The 20,936-nt window shown below is 41.2% G+C and overlaps 1 protein-coding gene across 4 annotated transcripts in view; it reads left to right on the forward strand.

The window, feature by feature from the left end:
• The window catches only part of SLC24A2 (solute carrier family 24 member 2), a 290,438-nt gene extending 270,533 nt beyond the window's left edge, over positions 1 to 19,905 (forward strand). For all 4 annotated transcript variants that reach the window (XM_027549151.1, XM_027549154.1, XM_027549155.1 and 1 more), the window contains 3 exons: positions 4,186 to 4,275; positions 7,032 to 7,198; positions 10,595 to 19,905. In XM_027549151.1, coding sequence (XP_027404952.1) covers positions 4,186 to 4,275; positions 7,032 to 7,198; positions 10,595 to 10,844 — 507 coding nt within the window. In that variant the 3' untranslated portion in view covers positions 10,845 to 19,905. The remainder of the gene's footprint in view (positions 1 to 4,185; positions 4,276 to 7,031; positions 7,199 to 10,594) is intronic.
• Positions 19,906 to 20,936: the final 1,031 nt, after the last annotated feature.

Below are 20,936 nucleotides of genomic sequence, written 5' to 3' on the forward strand. Positions count from 1 at the left end.
GAGGAAGCACAAGCTGGAATCAAGATTGCTGGGAAAATATCGATAACCTCAGATATGCAGATGAACACACCCCTATGGCAGAAAAGTAAAGAAGAACTAAAGAACCTCTTGATGAAAGTGAAAGAGGAGAGTGAAAAAGTTGGCTTAAAGCTCAATATTCAGAAGACTAAGATCATGTCATCTGGTCCTATCACTTCATAGCAAATAGATGGGGAAACAGTGGAAACAGTGTCAGACTTTATTTTTGGGGGGCTCCAAAATCACTGCAGATGGTGATTGCAGCCATGAAATTAAAAGACGCCTTACTCCTTGGAAGGAAAGTTATGACCAACCTAGACAGCATATTAAAAAGCAGAGACATAACTTTGTCAACAAAGGTCCCTCTAGTCAAGGCTATGGTTTTAATAGTAGTCATGTATGGATGTGAGTTGGACTATAAAGAAAGCTGAGTGCTTTATAAATAAAGAATTTATACTTTTGAACTGTGGTGTTGGAGAAGACTTTTGAGAGTCCCTTGGGACTGCAAGGAGATCCAACCAGTCCATCCTAAAGGAGATCAGTCCTAGATGTTCAATGGAAGGACTGATATTGAAGCTGAAACTCCAATACTTTGGCCAGCTGAGGCTAAGAGCTGCTCATTTGAAAAGACCCTGATGCTGGGAAAGATTTAGGGCAGGAGGAGAAGGGGATGACAGAGGATGAGGTGATTGGATGGTATCACTGACTCAATGGACATGAGTTGGGGTGAACTCCAGGAGTTGGTGATGGACAGGGAGGCCTGGCGTCCTGAGGTTCATGGGGTCGTGAAGAGTCGGACACAACTGAGCGACTGAACTGAGCTGAACTGAACTGAAGCATCAAATATGAATTACAGAGGTTTCCACTAATACATTGATTTGAACTGGCCCCTTTAAATCTTTAATTCAATTACTTATTTTCTGCCTCTTGACCGGGAATGTTTTATGCTTCAGGGATATTTTTCGGATGAGAAATATATTGAAATAATTTGATTCTGACTTGTGACACTATATCAATGAACAGATATGCAAATGTACAAAAACTTAAATAATAATAAAATAATATTTACATACTTAGTATGTTAACTAACCTGGAAAGGGGACAGTCTATGAAATGAGGACTCTCCCAGGATATCCAGTCCATGTGCCATGTTATAGTGTGGAGATTATACTCCATATCCTCCCAGAATGTTCAGAATCAAACTAAAAACAGGCTGCTGCTCAAACCACACTTGTGGCCCCACATCACAAGAGGGGCCCTTCTCTTCCCTATGACACAGCATGGCCGTGGGAGATAAAATGCTCATTACACCTAGGGTCCTGAAACAGTGACTTGTGACCAGAGGAAAAGAATGGAGACTCTAATCAGCTAAATGCCTTGCATGGGGAAACTTGGCACTGGCAATTCCAAGGCTCAGATAATCTCATCTCCAGCTGGAGCTACCTCCTTGCTTTAAAGGAATTTGCTTTTTGGACTTTTCTGATGGTCCAGTGGCTAAGTCTGTGCTCCCAGCACAGGAGGCCCAGGTTGGGTCCCTGGTCAGGGCTCAGATGATAGAGTATCTGCCTGCAATACAGGAGACCTGGGTTTAGTCCCTGGGTCAGGAAGATCCCCTGGAGAAGGGTAATGGCTACCCACCCCAGGATTCTTGCCTGGACAGAAGAGCCTGGCAGACTACAGTCCACAGGGTCACAAAGAGTCAAACATAACTGAGCAACTAACAGGGAACAAAGAACCTATATGCTACTGAAGATCCTGCGTGCCACAACTCAGACCCAGGGCAGCCAAATAAAAATAAACACATTTTTTTAAAAAAGGAATTTGCTTTCAAAGTAACTGTCTCAACCTCCACTTTGAAAATTGATTACTTTTTTCCCATAACCCGTTAAATAGTACTCAGGTCCTCAGAAAGAGTCTGAGTCTGACATGTGAAAATATTTCAGCCAGATGTTTCAGGGGAAACATTTAAAAATAAGATTGTGGCTACTTACTGGGGTCTGATGTTTTTCCTCAGTTGAATCAAGAGCACTGGTCTTACAGACATCCATACTAACCAGTGGCCCAAGAAAAACCACAGCCATTGGAAGAAAGAAAATGATTCTTGTGAAATTTAACAGAACCATGTGAATGATAATGAAAACATATATTAAAAACTTGAACTAAGTACAGAGAACGCAAGCCTGTTTGGAGCGATAAGACTGTGTTTGTCATTATTGATATTCAAAAGATTACCGTGTACAGGTTTATCTTTTGCTGTTAATGAAGCTCTCAAAAGCTGTGGCAGAAGTGTTCTTTGTGACTGCCCAAGGTCAGCCCTTCAGACAAGTGAGATAGTATTCATCCAAGTTAACTACATTTATTTCTCTGGGCAGAACTGGATGGTATTATCAAAGCAAAAACTAAGATTGTCTCTAAAAGTGGAAAGCTTTGAAATAAAAAGTGTTTGGCAATAATAAGTGGCTCTCTAAGAATATTATGCTTTCTGAGCATGTTTTAAAGGATCCCAATTTGCAAAAAGAGCATCAGTAAGACACCACTACCATCCAACGCAAGCATGGATTTCCCTGTAGTGGGATCAATAAGAAACATTGCATTTTGCTATCTGATTTGGGCCGATGTTTGAAAGAAATTTGAAAAGTGCTCATCCTGTAAGCCTGAGATTGCACAAAGCCTAGGGCTAAAAGCCCAATTCCGTAGTTGGACATTACATAGTTAAGGGTAGAGAACAGGAGAGGAAACATTCCCAAGAGTGTCTACTCTGCGACTCCCGTGGAGAGCAGCGCAAGTGGGCATCTGCTACTTGTGTGGCTCCAGTATCTGAGAGACTGGCCATCCTCAGGAACCTGTATTAACTGTGGTGATAGCTTCTTCTCTGTGGCTTTTCCTCATAATCCGCAGGGCTGTAAAATGAGCCCATTTGTTTTTGAAACTATTGATCTTTCTTGTTAAATGTAATTAATCCCATAGGCTTTCTGGCAGATGGATTATTATTAGGATACATGAGTCAAAGCGATAGAGACTGATTCTCATGAACTTGAAGAGGAGGTAGAAAAGGGAGCAGGAGAAGGAAGGGGGATATGGAGTACTGAGGGGTTGAAGGCAAGGTTGAGAAGCCAAGCCTTGGGAAAGGGCAGGAACAGAGAGCATCTGAGCACCCAGCAGTAGGAACAGACCTTCTCTTCAAAAGACAGCAAAAGAGACACTGATGTATAGAACAGTCTTATGGACTCTGTGGGAGAGGGAGAGGGTGGGAAGATTTGGGAGAATGGCAATGAAACATGTAAAATATCATGTAGGAAACGAGTTGCCAGTCCAGGTTCGATGCATGATGCTGGATGCTGGGGGCTGGTGCACTGGGACGGCCCAGAGGGATGGTATGGGGAGGGAGGAGGGAGGAGGGTTCGGGATGGGGAGCACATGTATACCTGTGGCGGATTCATTTTGATATTTGGCAAAACTAATACAATTATGTAAAGTTTAAAAATAAAATAAAATTAGGGAAAAAAAAAAAAAAAAAAAAAAAGACTGCCATCTCAGGTGGGACGAACTAAGAGTTGCATTGACACATATACATTACCATATGTAAAATAGATAGCTAGTGGGAAGTTGCTGCATAACACAGGCAGCTCAGCCCAGTGCTCTGTGACAACCTAGAGGGGTGGAATGGGGGAGAAGTTCAAGAAGGAGGAGATGGATGTATACTTTCAGCTGATTTATGTTGTATGGCAGAAACCAACAACATTGTAAAGCAATATCATATAATTAAAAATAAATTAAAAAAAAAAGACTTCCCATCTCAGCAGCCAGTTTTATGATGGCTTGGCTTCAACCAATTTCACATTCCCGAGAGAAATCTTAATGTCCCAGCTCAACCAAGGGTTACTGATGGGTTTCCCCAGTGGCTCAGATGGTGAAGAATCTGCCTGCAATGCAGGAGACCTGGGTTTGATCTTTGGGTAGGGAAGATCCCCTGGAGAAGGGAATGGCAATCCACTCTAGTATTCTTGCCTGGAATATCCCCTAGACAGAGGAGCCTGGCAAGCTTCAGTCCATGGGGGTCGCAAAGAGTTGGAGATGACTGAGCAACTAACACTCTCACTTTTCACCAGGATGGCAGATCACCTCGGTTAGTACTCACACTCTCCCCTCTTCCTGGTTCTCTTGCAGTCATCAAGGAAGTTTTTTCCCATCACGTTTTTCGGCTCCATCTCCTGGATCGCCGTCTTCTCTTACTTGATGGTCTGGTGGGCACATCAGGTAAGACCTTGAGAAGGACACACATCTGCCTGGCTTTTCTCTTGGCTGCCAGGTGGCTCATCAGTGTGTTTGCTTTCTGAAACTGGCACAAGGGTATAGCAGCTGACACACATATTCCAGGACTAAAGGAATTCACTCCACTTAACTTTCCCTCATCTCCTGGCCTTTCTCTGCAGGGTGGAATCAAGTTGGCATAGCCCCAGACAGCTGTGTGGAGGAAAGGCAAGTCTATCCACAACTTGCCCTCTGCAGCCTGAAACCAGGCCAGCCCGGGCCTGGAGGAATGTCAGGGTTTTGCCTAGCTCTGCGACACTTCCTTTCACTTGGACAGCCACTCACCTCACGTTCTCATCAAACTGGCTCTTAGGAAAAGACGTGGAGACAAAATGGTCTCCTCTTTGAGCCTGAATTTACAAAAAATGATGACGTATTTCACTTTTACTACTTCTAACTCAATACCAGTCATAATGCCCATCACCAGAATAAACTCTCAGGAATTGTTTGTTGTAACACATGAAAGGAAAAAGGAGGTACAAAGGTCTTATGTTCGGTCTTATGTTCTCAGAGGTACTAACAGTTACCGTTATTGACTGAATGTGTACTGCCTGAATATGCACAATTCACCTCCCTTTGTCCTTCTACGTGGGTATAAATTCTGTGGGGCAGGTAATATTATTATCCACAGTTTACAGATAAGAGTTAAGCTTAGAGCTAATTAAAGTTGTTTTAAAAATAATCATAAGATACCACTTCACAACCATTAGGACAACTACAACCAAAAAGACAGACAATACCATTTGTTGATGAGGGTGTGGAGAAACAGGATTGCATATATTTTTCAAAACTCACAAAACCGTACACTTTTTTTAAAAGGGTGAATTTTCCTGTATGGAAATTACACCTTAATTTTTTTTAGAAAGAACATATGGCATCACTAACAAAATCCACTGAAAATATTGGCTGATAAACCAAGTGTTATTCCTACAATGTATTTCATATTATTCCTATCACAGTTATTTTACTGACATTGACTTCAGATTACTCTTCCTCAATATTTCCAAAAATCATTGGCCCCCTGAAGACATTCTGTTTGCCCCCAAGTCATTATTTTCTACATTCACGAGGAGACGTTTCCTAACAATATCCAACAGAAATCACCGCAGAAGTTTCAATCCCTGGGTCGGGAAGATCCCCTGGAGAAGGAAATGGTAACCCACTCCAGTATTCTCGCCTGGGAAATCCCATGGACAGAGGAGCCAGGCGGGCTACAGTCCATGAGGTCGCAAAGAGTCGGACACGATTGAGCACACCCGTTAAAAAAAGTTAAAAAGCTGTTTCTCAGCCTCCAGATTTCCAGGCTATGAATGTTTGCCATTTATAACATATATAATGGCCTTCTATAATAATTATTTTTATTCTTCCATGTACAGATAAAGAAAAAAAAGTGATTTTTTTCACTTACTGGAATGTATTGTTCCTATATATTTTTCTTTAGCCTTCCTCGAAAATATCCTACAAGCTTCGATCTTTTTCTTTACTTTTTAATGATTATCTTAATTCCACAGTCTTATTCTCTTTTCATTCTCTTGTAGAAAAATACAAACACAATCCCTGGAACAACTATAATTATCAAAAATAAAAAGCCCAGAAATACAGAATGCACAAAGAGAAGCCTTATTTGCCAATAATGAATGAGACGTTTCTCTTTCTTTTCACCAAAGAAATGTTTTTCTCTTTCAAAACATCCAGACAGCTGATCAAATAACAGATTCTGTTATTAAGTCTGTAGCACTAATTCTGTCATTTGCACCTTTGACCCGTAAAAGCTATAAATGATAGGAAGTGCACCATTTAGTGCTCAGCTATTTGTTATGCACAGGTTTGCCAATAATAGCTGGTTCCCACTAGCTTAAAAGCATAGTTGGGAGCTGCCTTTATTTGACGGTCACACCGCCCCAGAGCCTAGGGAACTGAACTAGTATACCTGCCCTCGTGGTTCACTGCTCTCCATTAGAAAGTGACAGCTACATGAACTATATGTCAATTACATCTCAATAAAACTGGAAGAAAAAGAAAGAAATTGAGGACCAAAGACATTGCCCAATTGGTCCAGTTAGCACTAAGTCAAGTACTTAATAAATGCCAGAGCCAGACTTGGAGCAAGGTCCTCTGATTTCCTAACTGTTGCTTTCAGCAAGTCCGCCTTGCTGACTTACAGTCCTATGTTACCAAACCCTAAAAATCCAAAATCAAGTTTTCTGTGGAAATGGTACAATCTAAAAATGTTTAAGAGTGGGTTACAGACAATAGGAGATGTTAAGGGAAAATGGGGACACTGGGTGTCAATTCTTAATCTACAATCATAAATTAAGGGGCACATTTGCTACACGATCTGGTGCCATTGTCAGGCACTGGCCCATGGGGCCAATGACCAATTGGCATTTATAACTCTGATCTTCTGCTTCCTCTGCCTGGTCTTGACAAAAATCAAATAGAGGCTGCATTCTAGTCTTCCAGAGCTCTTTTTTCAGATTACCTATTTAATCCTTGTGCCAACATTCCTGATCTCTTGGGTCTGAGTATCATTAAAATATAAATCTTTCTGTCAACAACTGTGGCTTATTCATTGTTATTATCTCAACACCCAGCACAGCACAGAGTAAGAATTCATTAAAAGGGAGTTGCATTGAAATGTTAGTGGTCTTGATGGTTTTGTGACTTCAAACACTCCTCTGTTTGCCCGTCATGGCTTTTAGGTTGGAGAGACAATTGGCATTAGTGAAGAGATCATGGGTCTGACCATTTTGGCCGCTGGGACTTCAATCCCTGACCTGATCACCAGTGTCATAGTGGCCCGGAAGGGACTTGGGGACATGGCCGTGTCCAGCTCTGTTGGAAGCAACATTTTTGACATCACCGTAGGGTGAGTAGAACTCATTATATAAAGGGTCACATCAACTCCACCACTGCCTTTGTCTTCTTGGAAGCTTGTGAAGTCATGACCGGTATCTCAGAGCCCAAAACCAACCCATACCAACAGAAAGAAAGGACTGGTAGTATCATTCAGTCTCACCAACTCCATTTTTTCATTTTCACAGAACTTCATGAAGAATAAGTTATCCCTGGACAGGGAGAAACACACACTTACATAGAGAGCGGGTGTTGTAGTAAATACTTTGAGAGAATTTCACCTAAAAAACGGCATTGGCTACATGTCATGAATATTCAACATTCATATGTGACTGAGATACTCTGGTAGTTTCACAGTACTTTTTTTTCCCATGTTCTAATTCTAATTAAAGTCCCCACCAGCCTCAGATGAGATTTGGAAAGCAGACTAAAACATAGGCCAGGAAAAAAATATCCCATCTCCTTCCTTGGAAAACACTGGCAGGTTTGACATTATCATTTCTTTATCCAAGCCGGTGAAGATACTCTAGGTTTTTTTGAAAGTCAGATAATGAGCTCTGTTCTTACAGTTAAGCAAGCTGAAATTCTCAATATGAATGATCTCTAAAGTGGATCTGACTGGGGAGAGAAGCTGTTACTTCTATCATTTCATTTAACATGTCCAAAGTAAAAGTAGTCTCAAAAGTAACCCCAAAAGGCAGTCCCCTGAGAAAGTAAGACATAGGATATTATCCTTGTGTTCCTAGAAGCACTGGCCTCTTGGCACTTGAGTTTGGAAGACCATTAAAAATGAATCTTTCTCATTGAACATCGTGTTCAACACTGTTCTCACTTATCCTTTCCATTACCTAATATATAGTTTTTCATTCAGTATCTACCACATATGCGGTACATACATTTTTGTCTGTCTCAGCCGCACGTGAGGTGCGTTTATCATCCCCACTTTTCAGGTAAGGAAACTGAAGGACGCAGAGTTCACACAACGAGTAATGAGACAGCTGGGATTTGAGCAGCATCTATGCTCTCAAGCCCAGCATTATCTGAACATAAATTATCTGAACCCTGCTCTGAGCTTCACTGTCTGTCCCACTTTAGAGTTCAAAGGGGCCCTCTCCTGCCACACTGTCTTCCTTTGCTGGCATCTCTCCCTCGAGACCCCTCAGTGCTTGTCTGTCTGGAAAACTCCAGCTTACCCTTTCAGTGTCAACTCGTGTCCTGGTTTTCTGATTCCTTTAAGCCTGGCCTGGAGGCTCGTGCTCCTGTATACACTCTGTGTATCTGTAGCTCCCCCTCTGTCAAGGTCATGTATATCTGTCTGCTAGACTGTGAACTCCCCAAGAACAAGAACTCCCCAAAACCTAACACAATGTCTAATGCATGGCAGTGGCTTGGCACATGTGTGTAGAATGAATGGATGGATGAGTGAATGAATGCCTGAAAAGGTGTATTTTTAAAAAGAGGGACATCCCTGGTATAAACAAGTGTTTCTCAGTTCTACTGCCCACACATTTAAAGTAGTTTTCTTGGTCAATACCTTGTACAAATAGAAAGAAAATATTCTGTAGTATAAAAAGAGAAAATCTTACATGGGAAATGTTCTTTGAGATATATTTATCATGTTTTCAAAAAGTATTCTAGTGAATTACAAAATGCTTTTTGTTCACTGTTCTTAAATTATACATATGTTGTAACTTAAATGGGGGTTTAAAGAAAATCATCCTATGTTATAACTTAAATGGAGGTTTAAAGAAAATCATCCCTAATCCTAGTACCCCCAAACATTTAACTTTTGTGCATTTTTCTCTTAATATTTCACAAAGTTTTCTTAGTGAATAATCAGTTTTGCTCTGTTGGAGGGCTTTTATTTTTCCATTTTAAAGCCATTTATGCCTAGCAAAGAATAGGCCTCGAGTAAATTAGTAAGTCAGCCATTTTTCTAAGTTTCTTCATAGCTCTCATAATTAATATTCTACAGCTTCAAAATATTCAATCTTGTTACTTTCAGTTTAACCATTACCCTTTAGTAGGACCTTTGTATTTTTTCAGTTTTATGATAGCATGAGTGTTTTATGAAACTTTATAAAGAGAAACATCTCTTTAAATTATTTTATTAGGGTACATTTTTAAAGAAATATTGATGGATCAAAGATTATAAATATTTCAATGGCTATTGATGTAGTATATTTTTCCAAAAGGTCTCTTCCAAGAATTTATACCAATTTACAATATTATTAGCAATATATTGAGTGTAACAGTTTCTCCATAGTCTTGGTAGCATTTTTTTTTTTAATTTTTAATTTAATAATTTTAAAACATGTGTTCCCCATCCTGAACCCTCCTCCCTCCTCCCTCCCCATACCATCCCTCTGGGTCGTCCCAGTGCACCAGCCCCAAGCATTTTCTTCTTGATACATACTCAAGGTAAAGGATTTAGAAATACACATAAAGCATAATACAAGCCAACATATAAGCATATATAAAACATAAATACAAACCAACACCTCTCTAATTCATTATTGAAATTAAATTGCTATTTTTATGTGTATCCCTTTTATAGAATCATATCATGGGCATTTGCCTGTATCATCTTAAGTTTATGATTTTAATAGCTATATAACATTACATTGACTTAACAGTTTGCTATTTAACTAACTGCCTGTTATATGAGATTAGGGTGTCCTGATGTTTCACTACTCAGAGTAACACTGGAATGATCATCTTTCTGAAAAAAGTTGCCTCTGCATTTTGAATTATTCCTTCTGCTTGATCCCTGACAACCAAACTGATAGGTCAGAAGTATTAAAAATGTTGTATTTGCCCCAAAGGGTTTTTACCTGTTTGTAGTTCTGTCAACCGCAGCTTCACCAGAATTGGATGTGTGCATGCGTGTGTCATTGTCAGTCTCTGTCTCCATTTAAAAAATAATAAGTTGGCCATTTTCACTGCTAATTTCTATACCCTTTTCAACATTTTATCATCTCCTCCTGTCACGCTGTACACATCCTCCAACTCATCTCTTTAGGGCTAAGGATAACACTTTAATCTTTGAAAGGAATCCAAAAAAAAATTGTTTCAAATCAAATTCAGACACATGTATAATTTTTTTTTAATTAAAATTGAATAAAAAAAGTAAAAAAAAAAAAAAAAGAAAGAAATCACCTGCAGCAACCTTTGATCTTATTTAACCAGAGAACAAATTCTCTCTGCTCTCCCTCATTCTGTCAGGAAATAAAGGTTTTTAAAGGTCACTTGACTTCCATATATGATCGCCTGGGCCAACCAGGTGCGAGTCATGGTGAACTTAACAGGACACTGGTTTCCGATCAGACCCCAAGCAGCTCATGTTCCATCCTGTGCCTTCCTCAGCGTGTCTGACTATGCCCCGTGTCTACGCTGCTTCTCCCCACAGGCTCCCGCTGCCCTGGCTCCTCTACACGGTCATTCACAGGTTCCAGCCCGTGGCCGTCAGCAGCAATGGGCTCTTCTGTGCCATCGTCCTCCTCTTCATCATGCTGCTCTTCGTCATCCTCTCCATCGCCCTCTGCAAATGGCGGATGAACAAAGTGCTGGGCTTCATCATGTTCGGCCTCTACTTTGTGTTCCTGGTGGTCAGCGTCCTCCTGGAAGACAGAATCCTCGTGTGCCCTGTCTCCATCTAGCAGGAAAAGCCATATCTTGAGCCAACAGCATGGACAGTCCCTCCCCGCTCTGGGTTGTAGGCTCTGTGACCTCCGGAGAAGAGGCAGCAGGCCCACAGCCTGGGGCTTTCTGAGCGTCCCTCCTTGGCGGATTTGACGAGGGATGGATTTGCGCAGGGCCAGCTCATTTCATGGGGCTGCTCCCACCCTTGCCTCCTGCAGCAGCTCCATTCAAGTGACAAACAGATCCCCGCGTCTGGGGCTTCTCAGCCTGCATCGCTGACAGGTACTCCTTGCTGGTCAGAGGTATATTCGTCATAATGATGCAAACAATGACAAAAGTGATATATATACATATAAAATATACATATTATATATAGATGCACCTGAACACACCCCTGCCTGTTCCTGTACTGATACCTCTCCTTCCACACCTAGAGAGTAGTCTATACCTGTATACAGACACAAAGAAAACTTATATATATATATATATGAAGTCATATGTATATATATATATATATATATATATGAATACAACTGCATCTTTTCAGGGACAGCTCTAATATATTTCTAGAACCTATTTGAAGAGGGGCATCAACCTTCAGTCTGAGCTTTACCTCTTAACTGCAAGAGGTGAGCTGAGAGAATCATTGCTGTGAACTTCAGCCTACCTTGGACATATTGGGATTCTGCCTGGTATGACGGCTGTTTAAGGAATATATGTTGCAGGAGGTAGGACTGGGTGGAAAGGGTCCATAGAGAACCTAATATGAGCCCTCCAAAACATTCCCACAAGCCAAACTGGGAAGACCATCTGCCCAATCTAACTGAGGTACACTATCTGAAACCCACAGGGTTATTGGGACATCTGGAGGTAAAACCCAGGTTGGGCAGATGCTGGTTTGGGACAAGGGGGAGGTGACCAGGGTTGGGTTTGGGAGAGGTTGTTTGTTTTTTTATATAGTGCCCCAGCATGCAAGTAGAAAATATGATTGCAAACCAAATTAGTGCTCTTCTAGGACAGCAAAACTATATAAACTGAACCTATATTGTTCCAATGCATGTCCCATTATCATCCAAAGAAGGGGGCACATTTAGCTGTAATTGTCATTCAGCCGTATCTTGATGCTAAGGTGCTTGAAGTATAATCAAAATGCCTGCCAAGAGAGCCTGGATATGCACTAAGAAATGCCATCCAGCAGAGGTGCTCAGTGGAACTTGCTCCCTAACGGTGTGGTTCTTTAAAGCATCTTCCAGTGTGGTCATCAAGGGCTTCAGTGGCTGAAGAAAGACATCACTCTTCCTCCAACCAGTAGAACTAGATTGACGCGGATCGGTACTGCGTGGACTGAGGCAGCTTAGAGCTGTTTGGAAAGGTGTTTGTTCACCAGGACGTTTTCTGGGTCCTCTGTCTGGTAGTTCCAGGACCAGGACTTGGTCTCTCCTGCCATGAGGGTCCCCACCAGGGAGTCTTTCCAGCTCACAGAGTGCACTGCAGACTATGCTCAACAGCCTCTTTACACTGGCTTCAAGCCAGTCACTCTGAGGTTCTGATTTCCAGAGCATTCATGGGACATTTTCATTTCATCCATTCAGTACTCACAAGTTCTGTTTGACACTTTGTATGATTTCTCAGGTCTATGGCAATAAAACCAACAGAGAAAAAGGTGAGGCAGACTAAATGAGTGAAAAATATGCAGTTTTTCATTTCCCCAAACCTTGCATCCTTATAATCATTTGAAAGTAAATAGAAGACACCCCTTATCGTGTAGCCCTCCTACATCTAAGTGGGCACACCCCGCGTCTGAGGACTACTCCACGTGATTTCCTCTCCCCAGTCTGTTGTGTCAGTGCTGCTGCTATGATCTTGCTGTGAGCGCATCCCTCCTAACACAGGGAGACAGAATGCAATGCTCACAACGGAGTAAAGATCAAGATCAAGCTCAGCATTCCTTCCACAAAACCTCAGCTCACCCTACACAGCACAGCAGTCACAGGCAGTGCCCACTGTTGCTCTTCCGAGTGGAGGCCCAATGGGAAAGCAAGAAGCCACAATGGCAGCAGCCAAGATGCTGGCCCAAAAGGCCAGCTTCCCAGTCTCTCCAGCTTTGCAAAATTGAGTGGTCAGTTGTATGAGAGAGAGATCCAGGTATCCTGCTTCAAGGGCAGGATTTTGTGTTGAGACAAGAATTTGTGCTGATTCCTTTGAAAGAGAAGGAACCAGTGAACATTGAGTTAGACACTCTGATGGCTTTCCCTGTGCGTTACTTGAAGGGGAGCAGAGTTGTTTGTTGTGTAAATATATATTATTGACTGGTTTGTTGTGTGAAAGAAGGATTGAATAGGTGACTGACTCAGCAGCAGATAAACTGTGTAAATCCAGAAAGGATGAGAGGTGTTGGGTGCAACCCTGTTCTTCTTCTGGCTCTTCCCTGCCTCCTGTCTGTCTTTCCTGTTCATTCTCAGCTCACGGTGAAGACTCGTACAAGCAGCCTGAAAGCGTTGACTTACCTGGGAGCTCCCTTCTGAAGGAGTGTTGTCAATCATGAAAATTGATTGCATTTGAGAAGATGCTATTTCCAAGCCCACTTCCCACCTCAAGGGTGTGGAGTGTCCGCTCGCTTGCCAGTATGCAGGCGTCTGTCCCCCATAAGGTGTCTGTGAGGTTATGTGCTGGGCTTGGCTAAACCCAGAGAGAAGACTATAGGTGCAACAGTGGATCTTTAAAAGCATTTGAATTATTACCATAATTATAAGAAAGAACTTTCCACAACATGGTTTTCTGAGTAGCTCATCCCTAGGGCCTGTATAAATACATATGTATCTTCATACCAAATCTATCTGTACACTGTATATCACTTACATCATCACCCTCTGACCCAATTATATTCAGAATTCAAAAGCAGGGAGCATCAAAGTTTGCCTTAGTGAAGGAAAAGGGAAGACATGCACACCAGTGACCAAAGGGAACATTTCCTCCTGCTCGCATGAGGTGTGCTTTGTCCACAAGGCCATCCAAACATCCACATAGGCACCTTTCTTGTATATTTTCTTGCCCCAAGAATATAGATTCACAGCCTTAGAGAAGTCGCCAGTCGTACCGCTAATGTGGATGTAGAGGCAAAGAATACACGATGGAAAAAATTCGTGTTTTTTTCATGGGGAAAAAACTTAGAGTACTGATAACCTCTTTGCTTTTCTGGAGCAGGGTATAAAATATCAAAAATTCAAGAGCCCACCTCTTACTTTTTGATCTAAAATAAACAAGCTGTCCCCAAGTGGCTCCCTTTACCTGCAGTGAACCAAGCAGGTCTTGCTTGCTGTCACCTCCCCTGACACCCTAGGCAGGCTCAGGACAGAACAACTTGGCTCGCGCTGAGAATACTCAAAAAGAACCTTCTCAGTTGCATCTTGGAATGCCCATGCTGAGTCCAGCTGCCTTCTGAACCTGACTAGACCCTAAAGAACTGAGGCTGGAGATGAGACGATCTGCAGGCAGCTTCCCAAATCTAAGCTGAGCCAGGCGGGGCAGATGAAGAAAACACAGCCATGCAGAGACTAAGGCAGAGGGATGTTATCAGTTTGGCCGATGCAGCAGAATTTCCTAAAGCCTTGCCCAGAAGATTATAAAAAGAGGCAGGGAACTGTTTCATATTCGGGGAAAATGCTTTGTAAGGCTTCTAACAGGTGTCAGCTGACAGGGGCCATTATAATTTATTTTCTAGGGAAGACGTGAATCAGGTGTTTGGAGGCCTTTCGGCTAAACACAGCTGCCTTGCCGATGAGACATTTGATAATATTAATGTACATCCCTGCTGGGCAGGGAAATTAAGCCCACTCCCCACCATTGCTTACAGCTCTTACACTCCCCTGTGACTGGAATGAGCTGTCAAGGGGAGCCCTGCCACCCCCAGACCACCTTAACAGAAAGCTGGCCAGGGATGTGACAGCAGCTAAAGCTGCTGGCCAGAAAGACAGCTGGAAAAGACGGGACTAATATTAACCACTCTGCTGAAATCGCTAATTGGCATATCTGACATGGGTCTAATGCCCATCTGAATCCAAGCATTTCAGAAAACTTCAATCTGCTTTCTTCTATACATATACCAACACACACACACGCACACACACAAGATTAAAAGCATGCCATGCTCCCTACACCTGGACAGATTGTTACTCTAATAATTAAGTGGCTGTAAGTAGCAGCTCTGCTGCTGCTGCTAAGTCACTTCAGTCGTGTCTGACTCTGTGCGACCCCATAGACAGCAGCCCACCAGGCTCCCCCATCCCTGGGATTCTCCAGGCAAGAAGACTGGAGTGGGTTGCCATTTCCTTCTCCAATGCATGAAAGTGAAAAGTGAAAGTGAAGTCGCTCAGTTATATCCGACTCTTCGCAACCCAATGGACTGTAGCCTACCAGGCTCCTCCATCCATGGAATTGTCCGGGCAAGAGTACTGGAGTGGGGTACTTCTCCAAGTAGCAGCTCTGTTCTAGAAGAAATAAAGGAAACCTGTTCTCATGGTGATTTCTGGAAAAATCAACTGTCTCCTGAAAACTTGTTTCAGAAGCTAATGTCCAGACTTGCTAAGCCAGATCTTACATAACCACTTGGCTTAATATTTTTAAAAGACTTATCCTCAACTCCTGAACCTCCCTCAGCAAGACTGTCTTCAATTAGTAGGTAACGGCTGGTCATGAAGAGAGTTAGTGCAAAATAATAAGGAAAAGGAAGAAATGGAGAATTAATTTACTTTTACTAGGATCCCCAAGAAAGCCAGTGTCCTGTTGAGATATATATATATATAGTGTTAAATAATGACAAATTTCAGGCTTTTTTTTCACACTGAAAGAAGTTTACATAAAGTCCCAGGAAAAAAAAAAAAAATGTTCTCTGTCAAGAATGCCTTGGGAAGAAAGGTAAGGGCCTCCACTCTACTGCTCCTTGCCTTTGTAGCTTGGTGTTTAGTTTTTTAATCCCACAGCTTCCTATTCTTTGAAATACCTAGCTGACAAGAAAAGCAAGAAGACATACTCAAAGCCAGATGAACTCCTTCCTTATCAGGAGACGATCACGCTTGTGTTCCCCCCACTTCACGGGGAGCTTTAAAATGGCACTGACTTTGGCCAGATATCGCCGTGAGCATTTAGATGACTGTGGAAGACACAGGTGCGCTCCTGTTTGTTGAGGAAGTCGTGCACGCTTTCCACCTCGATGCCCGTAAACAGTGTGCTCACTGCCCCTCTCCCCACATTCCTCCCACCCGGGGCATCTCCTTGCCCGGCATCCCCTGGTTTCCATCATGGTCTTTGGTGGCACTTTTCTTTAAACAAAGTGAGAATAGGCAACAGGACCCAGAAATCCCCAAGTCAGCCAGGTTTTTTGGAAAAATCAGCCTGTAACTGTGACTGGATAGACAGCTCTATTCAAATCAGTGAACAAGTAGTGAGAGACGCTATGGAACACCAAATTAAGCTGAAGCCCTTCCACTAAATGATTGATTGACAGACTGAAACACCTTAAATAATTTTTTTAAAGGAGGTAAAAGACCTTGGTCTGAAAGAGTTCCATGGAATTTACCTTGAGTTTGCCAAAGGTTTAATTCTGTCAAGAGAGCTTGTTCAACCTATCACCCTGTTCCAAACGACAGCCCCTTTGTAGGAGGAATCCTTAGCACTGATGTTCCTGGTATAACCCAGACCCATCAACTGTTAACATTGACAGCCATCATGTCAGAGAAGTCTTCCTCCAGTTCACCCCTGACCCCCCAGGGAAATGAGTTTACCTTTTTTTTTTTTTTTTTCCGTCTGTTCAGCAGAAAAGAGCTGCATCTGGGCACTGTTCACTATTTACCCCTACAGAGCTGGGAGTCACCACTATGGGACCCTTCCTCTATTTTCATCCAAAGTATCTTTAGATTTTTATTTCTGAGTCTTTTTTTTCTAACCCTCAATAATTTTTAAATTCTTCTCTACTAAGCCTTTAAGATGCTTGATGTTGCTCTGAAATCAGGAACCTTTTGACTAATCGTGACACAAGTATAAGGTATGAAAAAGATGGAAGGACAGCCTCAGACCCAGTGTTTGCCCCCGTTTCAGGACCTCTCTGTGGCCCTTACCTTTTAGAAATTCGCACTTCGTTGCTAATTCACACTAACCTCGTATTCCCTGACTTCGTATCTTTCTGCAAGGCATTTGGGTGAAGCAAGCGTGTTTCTCAGCTTGCCTGGGTGCATTTGGTTGAGTGTTCTTACCTCCAGGAGCCCCTCTTCCCTGGGCCTTACTAAGTTTCAATCTGTTTCTTTCTAATCCCACTTCCAATTTTCAAGTCTAGGTTGGGCCGAGTGCTTACTCCCCTTCCGGGTTCTCACCACCAGCCTCCCCGCTTCACTTGTACCTGGCAACTCTAATGAGCTTTTCCTTCATCTTTGCATTAAGGTGAAGATAGAAAAATGCTAGCCCTGGGTCCCCAGCATCTTATGTTTTTTATAATCAACTGTTTCTTCAGGGTGGGGAATTCCTCCTCAATGATACTAAAATGTGTACAGAATTCACCACCACAAGAGACTAGAATCTCAACTACACCTTAAGAGCACCAGAGGGCCTCGACTCAATAAGTACTAATAGGCATTTGTCCTCTGGTGAAAAGTTGAGGCTCTGGTGAGGTCAAATTCATGCACTTAGTCTTTAAGGTCACAATCCTACACTCATTAAGAACTCAGAATGGGGGAGACAGCACTGGAGATCATTCAGAAACTCCGGATCTACACTTACCTGTGTTGATTTACCAAAAGGAATTTGCATTTTTGCTCTCAATAGGAAACGGGGGAAATGACTGGACTGCCTCTCATATCCCAGTCTTGCAGCACATTTACTTCCTTGTGTGGTGGGCTGGATGGGAATTGTAAGATCGTTGACTGGTGTCCTGGCCCGGGAAAATGGGCTGCAGTTCACCAAAAGGCTGGGAACTTGCTCCTGCATTCTCACATATTAGGTTGCACATTCCTTTATAGTGGATCTGAAAGTAACTAAGACTTTGAGACTGATAGTTCTTGAAAAACACTCAACTAAACAAAAGAGAATACTAATTTTTTAAATCATGTCATCACAAAAGAAAAAGAATGAATGTGTGGATGAAGCCTGCCTGAATCCCTGAATAAAATAATTTTAAGGATGAAATTACATGCATGAATTAAGAGTAGAAAATTCTTTGCCATTTAATTAAACAAATCTCTAATTCTTCTCATCAGGATAAAACTGAAGGACAATGGATGCCTTTTGGGTTTTTTAATTTTTTAATATTGCACTTTATAGTACTTCATAAGAGACAATTGTCTTAATTAAAGCCATAAAATACCAATAATACATATATTCAGGGCTTCTGAATATAGTCAATCAATAAGCAGTCCATGAGTCATTCCTGTTTTGTATTGTTTGTTGTAAATTGGAGTTTATCTGTTCTCTTTTTAAGGCATATAATTATTGTTCTAGACAATCCTAATCTACTGATAAAGTTTAGATGTGTACTTTAATAAAACTGAAAATCAAAGAAATTTTTCATTTCACAAAAACATTCTTCACTTTCAAAATAGCTTGTTAAATAGCAAGTTCTAATACTATAGTGGAAATATTTTCCTTTTTTAAGTTATAGATTTACTGTTTTTCAGGAATCCATTTGTTATGTAAAGCAAGGTTCACCCATAAGAAGAGTGAATGGATAATTAGCAAATATACACCTGGAAAATTTAAGGTTTGAGTTCTTATATAAATACAGGATGGGTCTAAGAAGTTCCCTTATAAAAATGGCAAATAGAGATATACAATTTATCAATAATTTATTCTGCCTAAATTATAAACCTTCCTTGGGAAAACATGTAAAACAGAAGAATTCATAATGCATTGGGGTTTTTTTCTTTTCTGCTAAACTACATAATTCCTGGCCCAGTATGGTAGACTACCTACATACGTATACATACAGATGTTCCCACAACTGAAAACTTTAATGTTATACTTCAACAGAATTTCTTATATGATTTGAGTAAAAGCTAAAAAGAATGGCTAAAAGGCACTTAAAAGCCTAGAAATATCAACCACCTGGGTACCTAAATTATCCATACAGAGTAAATAAGTGTGTTAAATTGACCAGCCCCATGAACTTTATGTTTAAGTGGCCATTTGCCCTAAAGAAAGATTGTCTGGACCTGGAGGGGATGATGCTTCTGTTGGGGGCTCTTTTGTGGTCAGAAGTGTTTCTTGAAAGTGCAGAGACTCTCCATCTGGACGAGGGGACCTCTGTTGGCATACAATTCTGTTGAATCCTGCACAGAGTTCATATGTGTGCCCTGCGTCTAGCCTGGATGTTTTTCTTCTGCTCCACTTTAAAAAAAAACTCCAGAAGCAACAGCTGCCATCTCCAAGCAATCTGCAGTCTCAAAAAAGCCATCACAGAGTAACCAAAACTATCTTCCTGGTTTAATGAAGTGGCTGCTAGCACTAAAGGAGAGGTAAATTATACTTTTGTTCTTTGCATCATGTTAAAACATAGAACAGGTTATCAACATTGACCCCAACATAGGCATTTGGCCTAGAACTTGCAAACTGTTTCTGGAACAGGTTATATTACAGATATCAGAATGCCATTTTTGTAAAGGGTCTTTTTAGGGATAGATGTCATCTCACGTTTCCTCCATTCACCTCCATTTTAAAGACGCACTTGCCCCTACAAGAATCCAGCCGATGCACTTCCAAATTACTTTTGTCGTTCTGTGTGTGTTTTGTTCAATATGAGCAAGTTTTCGCTGGCTGACAAGACGTATGGAAATTTTGCATCAGTTTATCCTCTGTGAATATGTCTGTACATAGATTGAAAGCTATATTTATTTGTAAATAGGCTGTTTGGAATAATATGTTTCTGTCACATGGACTTCACTCTGAAAAAGGGCGTTTCTTCACTGTGTTCATGTTACACTTTCCACACCTTTGTGCTTCTACTACTGGTAATCAACTCATAGAATATCTCACTTTATGTAACTAAGTCTCCCTGGTGTGAAAAGTAATAGAAATAAAACTATTGACTCAAAAGAAGTGTTGTTTTGGAATAATCCTTACCTTTGGCTAATTGAAACTCTCAAGATCTCAAGAAATTGACACACCATTGTAGACATTTCACTGCAAGGATTCAAAGGAACAGAGGGCAATCAGGACTTACTGTTCATTTTGACAACCATTTACTGAGTGTTGATTAATGTCATTTGATTTTTAAATTTCAGAGAGAATCTTGAGAACTGAAAGGACTACTCTAACAACTGGGTTTTAATTAATTAAACATATTGAAAATTATAAATTCAAAAGCCTAGTGTTCCCTAAGCCTTTATTTTTTTTCCTTTTTTTTTGTTTACTTTATTTTTTAACTTTACAATATTGTATTGGTTTTGCCATATATCGAAATGAATCCGCCACAGGTATACATGTGTTCCCCATCCTGAACCCTCCTCCCTCCTCCCTCCCCATACCATCCCTCTGGGTCGTCCCAGTGCACCAGCCCCAAGCATCCAGTATCGTGCATCGAACCTGGACTGGTGACTTGTTTCATATATGATATTATACATGTTTCAATGCCATTCTCCCAAATCATCCCACCCTCTCCCTCTCCCACGGAGTCCAAAAGACTGTTCTATACATCGGTGTCTGTTTTGCTGTCTCGTATACAGGGTTATTGTTTCAAAAAGTCTTGTATAAACCTATTACTTGTAGATCAAAATAAGAAGTTGCAGCTTTTTTTTTTTTGGTTACTAACTGGTAATTTTAAAAGATTTAATTCTAAATAACTATCCCATTTATGATTTAAATTCCCTCAAGAACTTTTTATAGTTTACACATTTAACATGATTCTCTCAAACACTCCAAAAGCCTAACAGACTTACAAACCTAAAAAACAAAATCTTCCTATGCACTTAAGCAACTCCTATTAATCTATCAAAGTTAAATTAAATATAATAAACCAGGTTTTCTGAAGCATTTAAATGTTTAATATTTTGGACTGTCTATTAAGAAGAAGGCTTCCCAGGTGGCACCAATGGTGAAGAATCCGCTTGCCAATGCCAGAGACGCAAGAG

This window comes from Bos indicus x Bos taurus, chromosome 8 (genome assembly GCF_003369695.1).
Source record: "Bos indicus x Bos taurus breed Angus x Brahman F1 hybrid chromosome 8, Bos_hybrid_MaternalHap_v2.0, whole genome shotgun sequence".
Classification (NCBI taxonomy): Eukaryota; Metazoa; Chordata; class Mammalia; order Artiodactyla; family Bovidae; genus Bos; species Bos indicus x Bos taurus.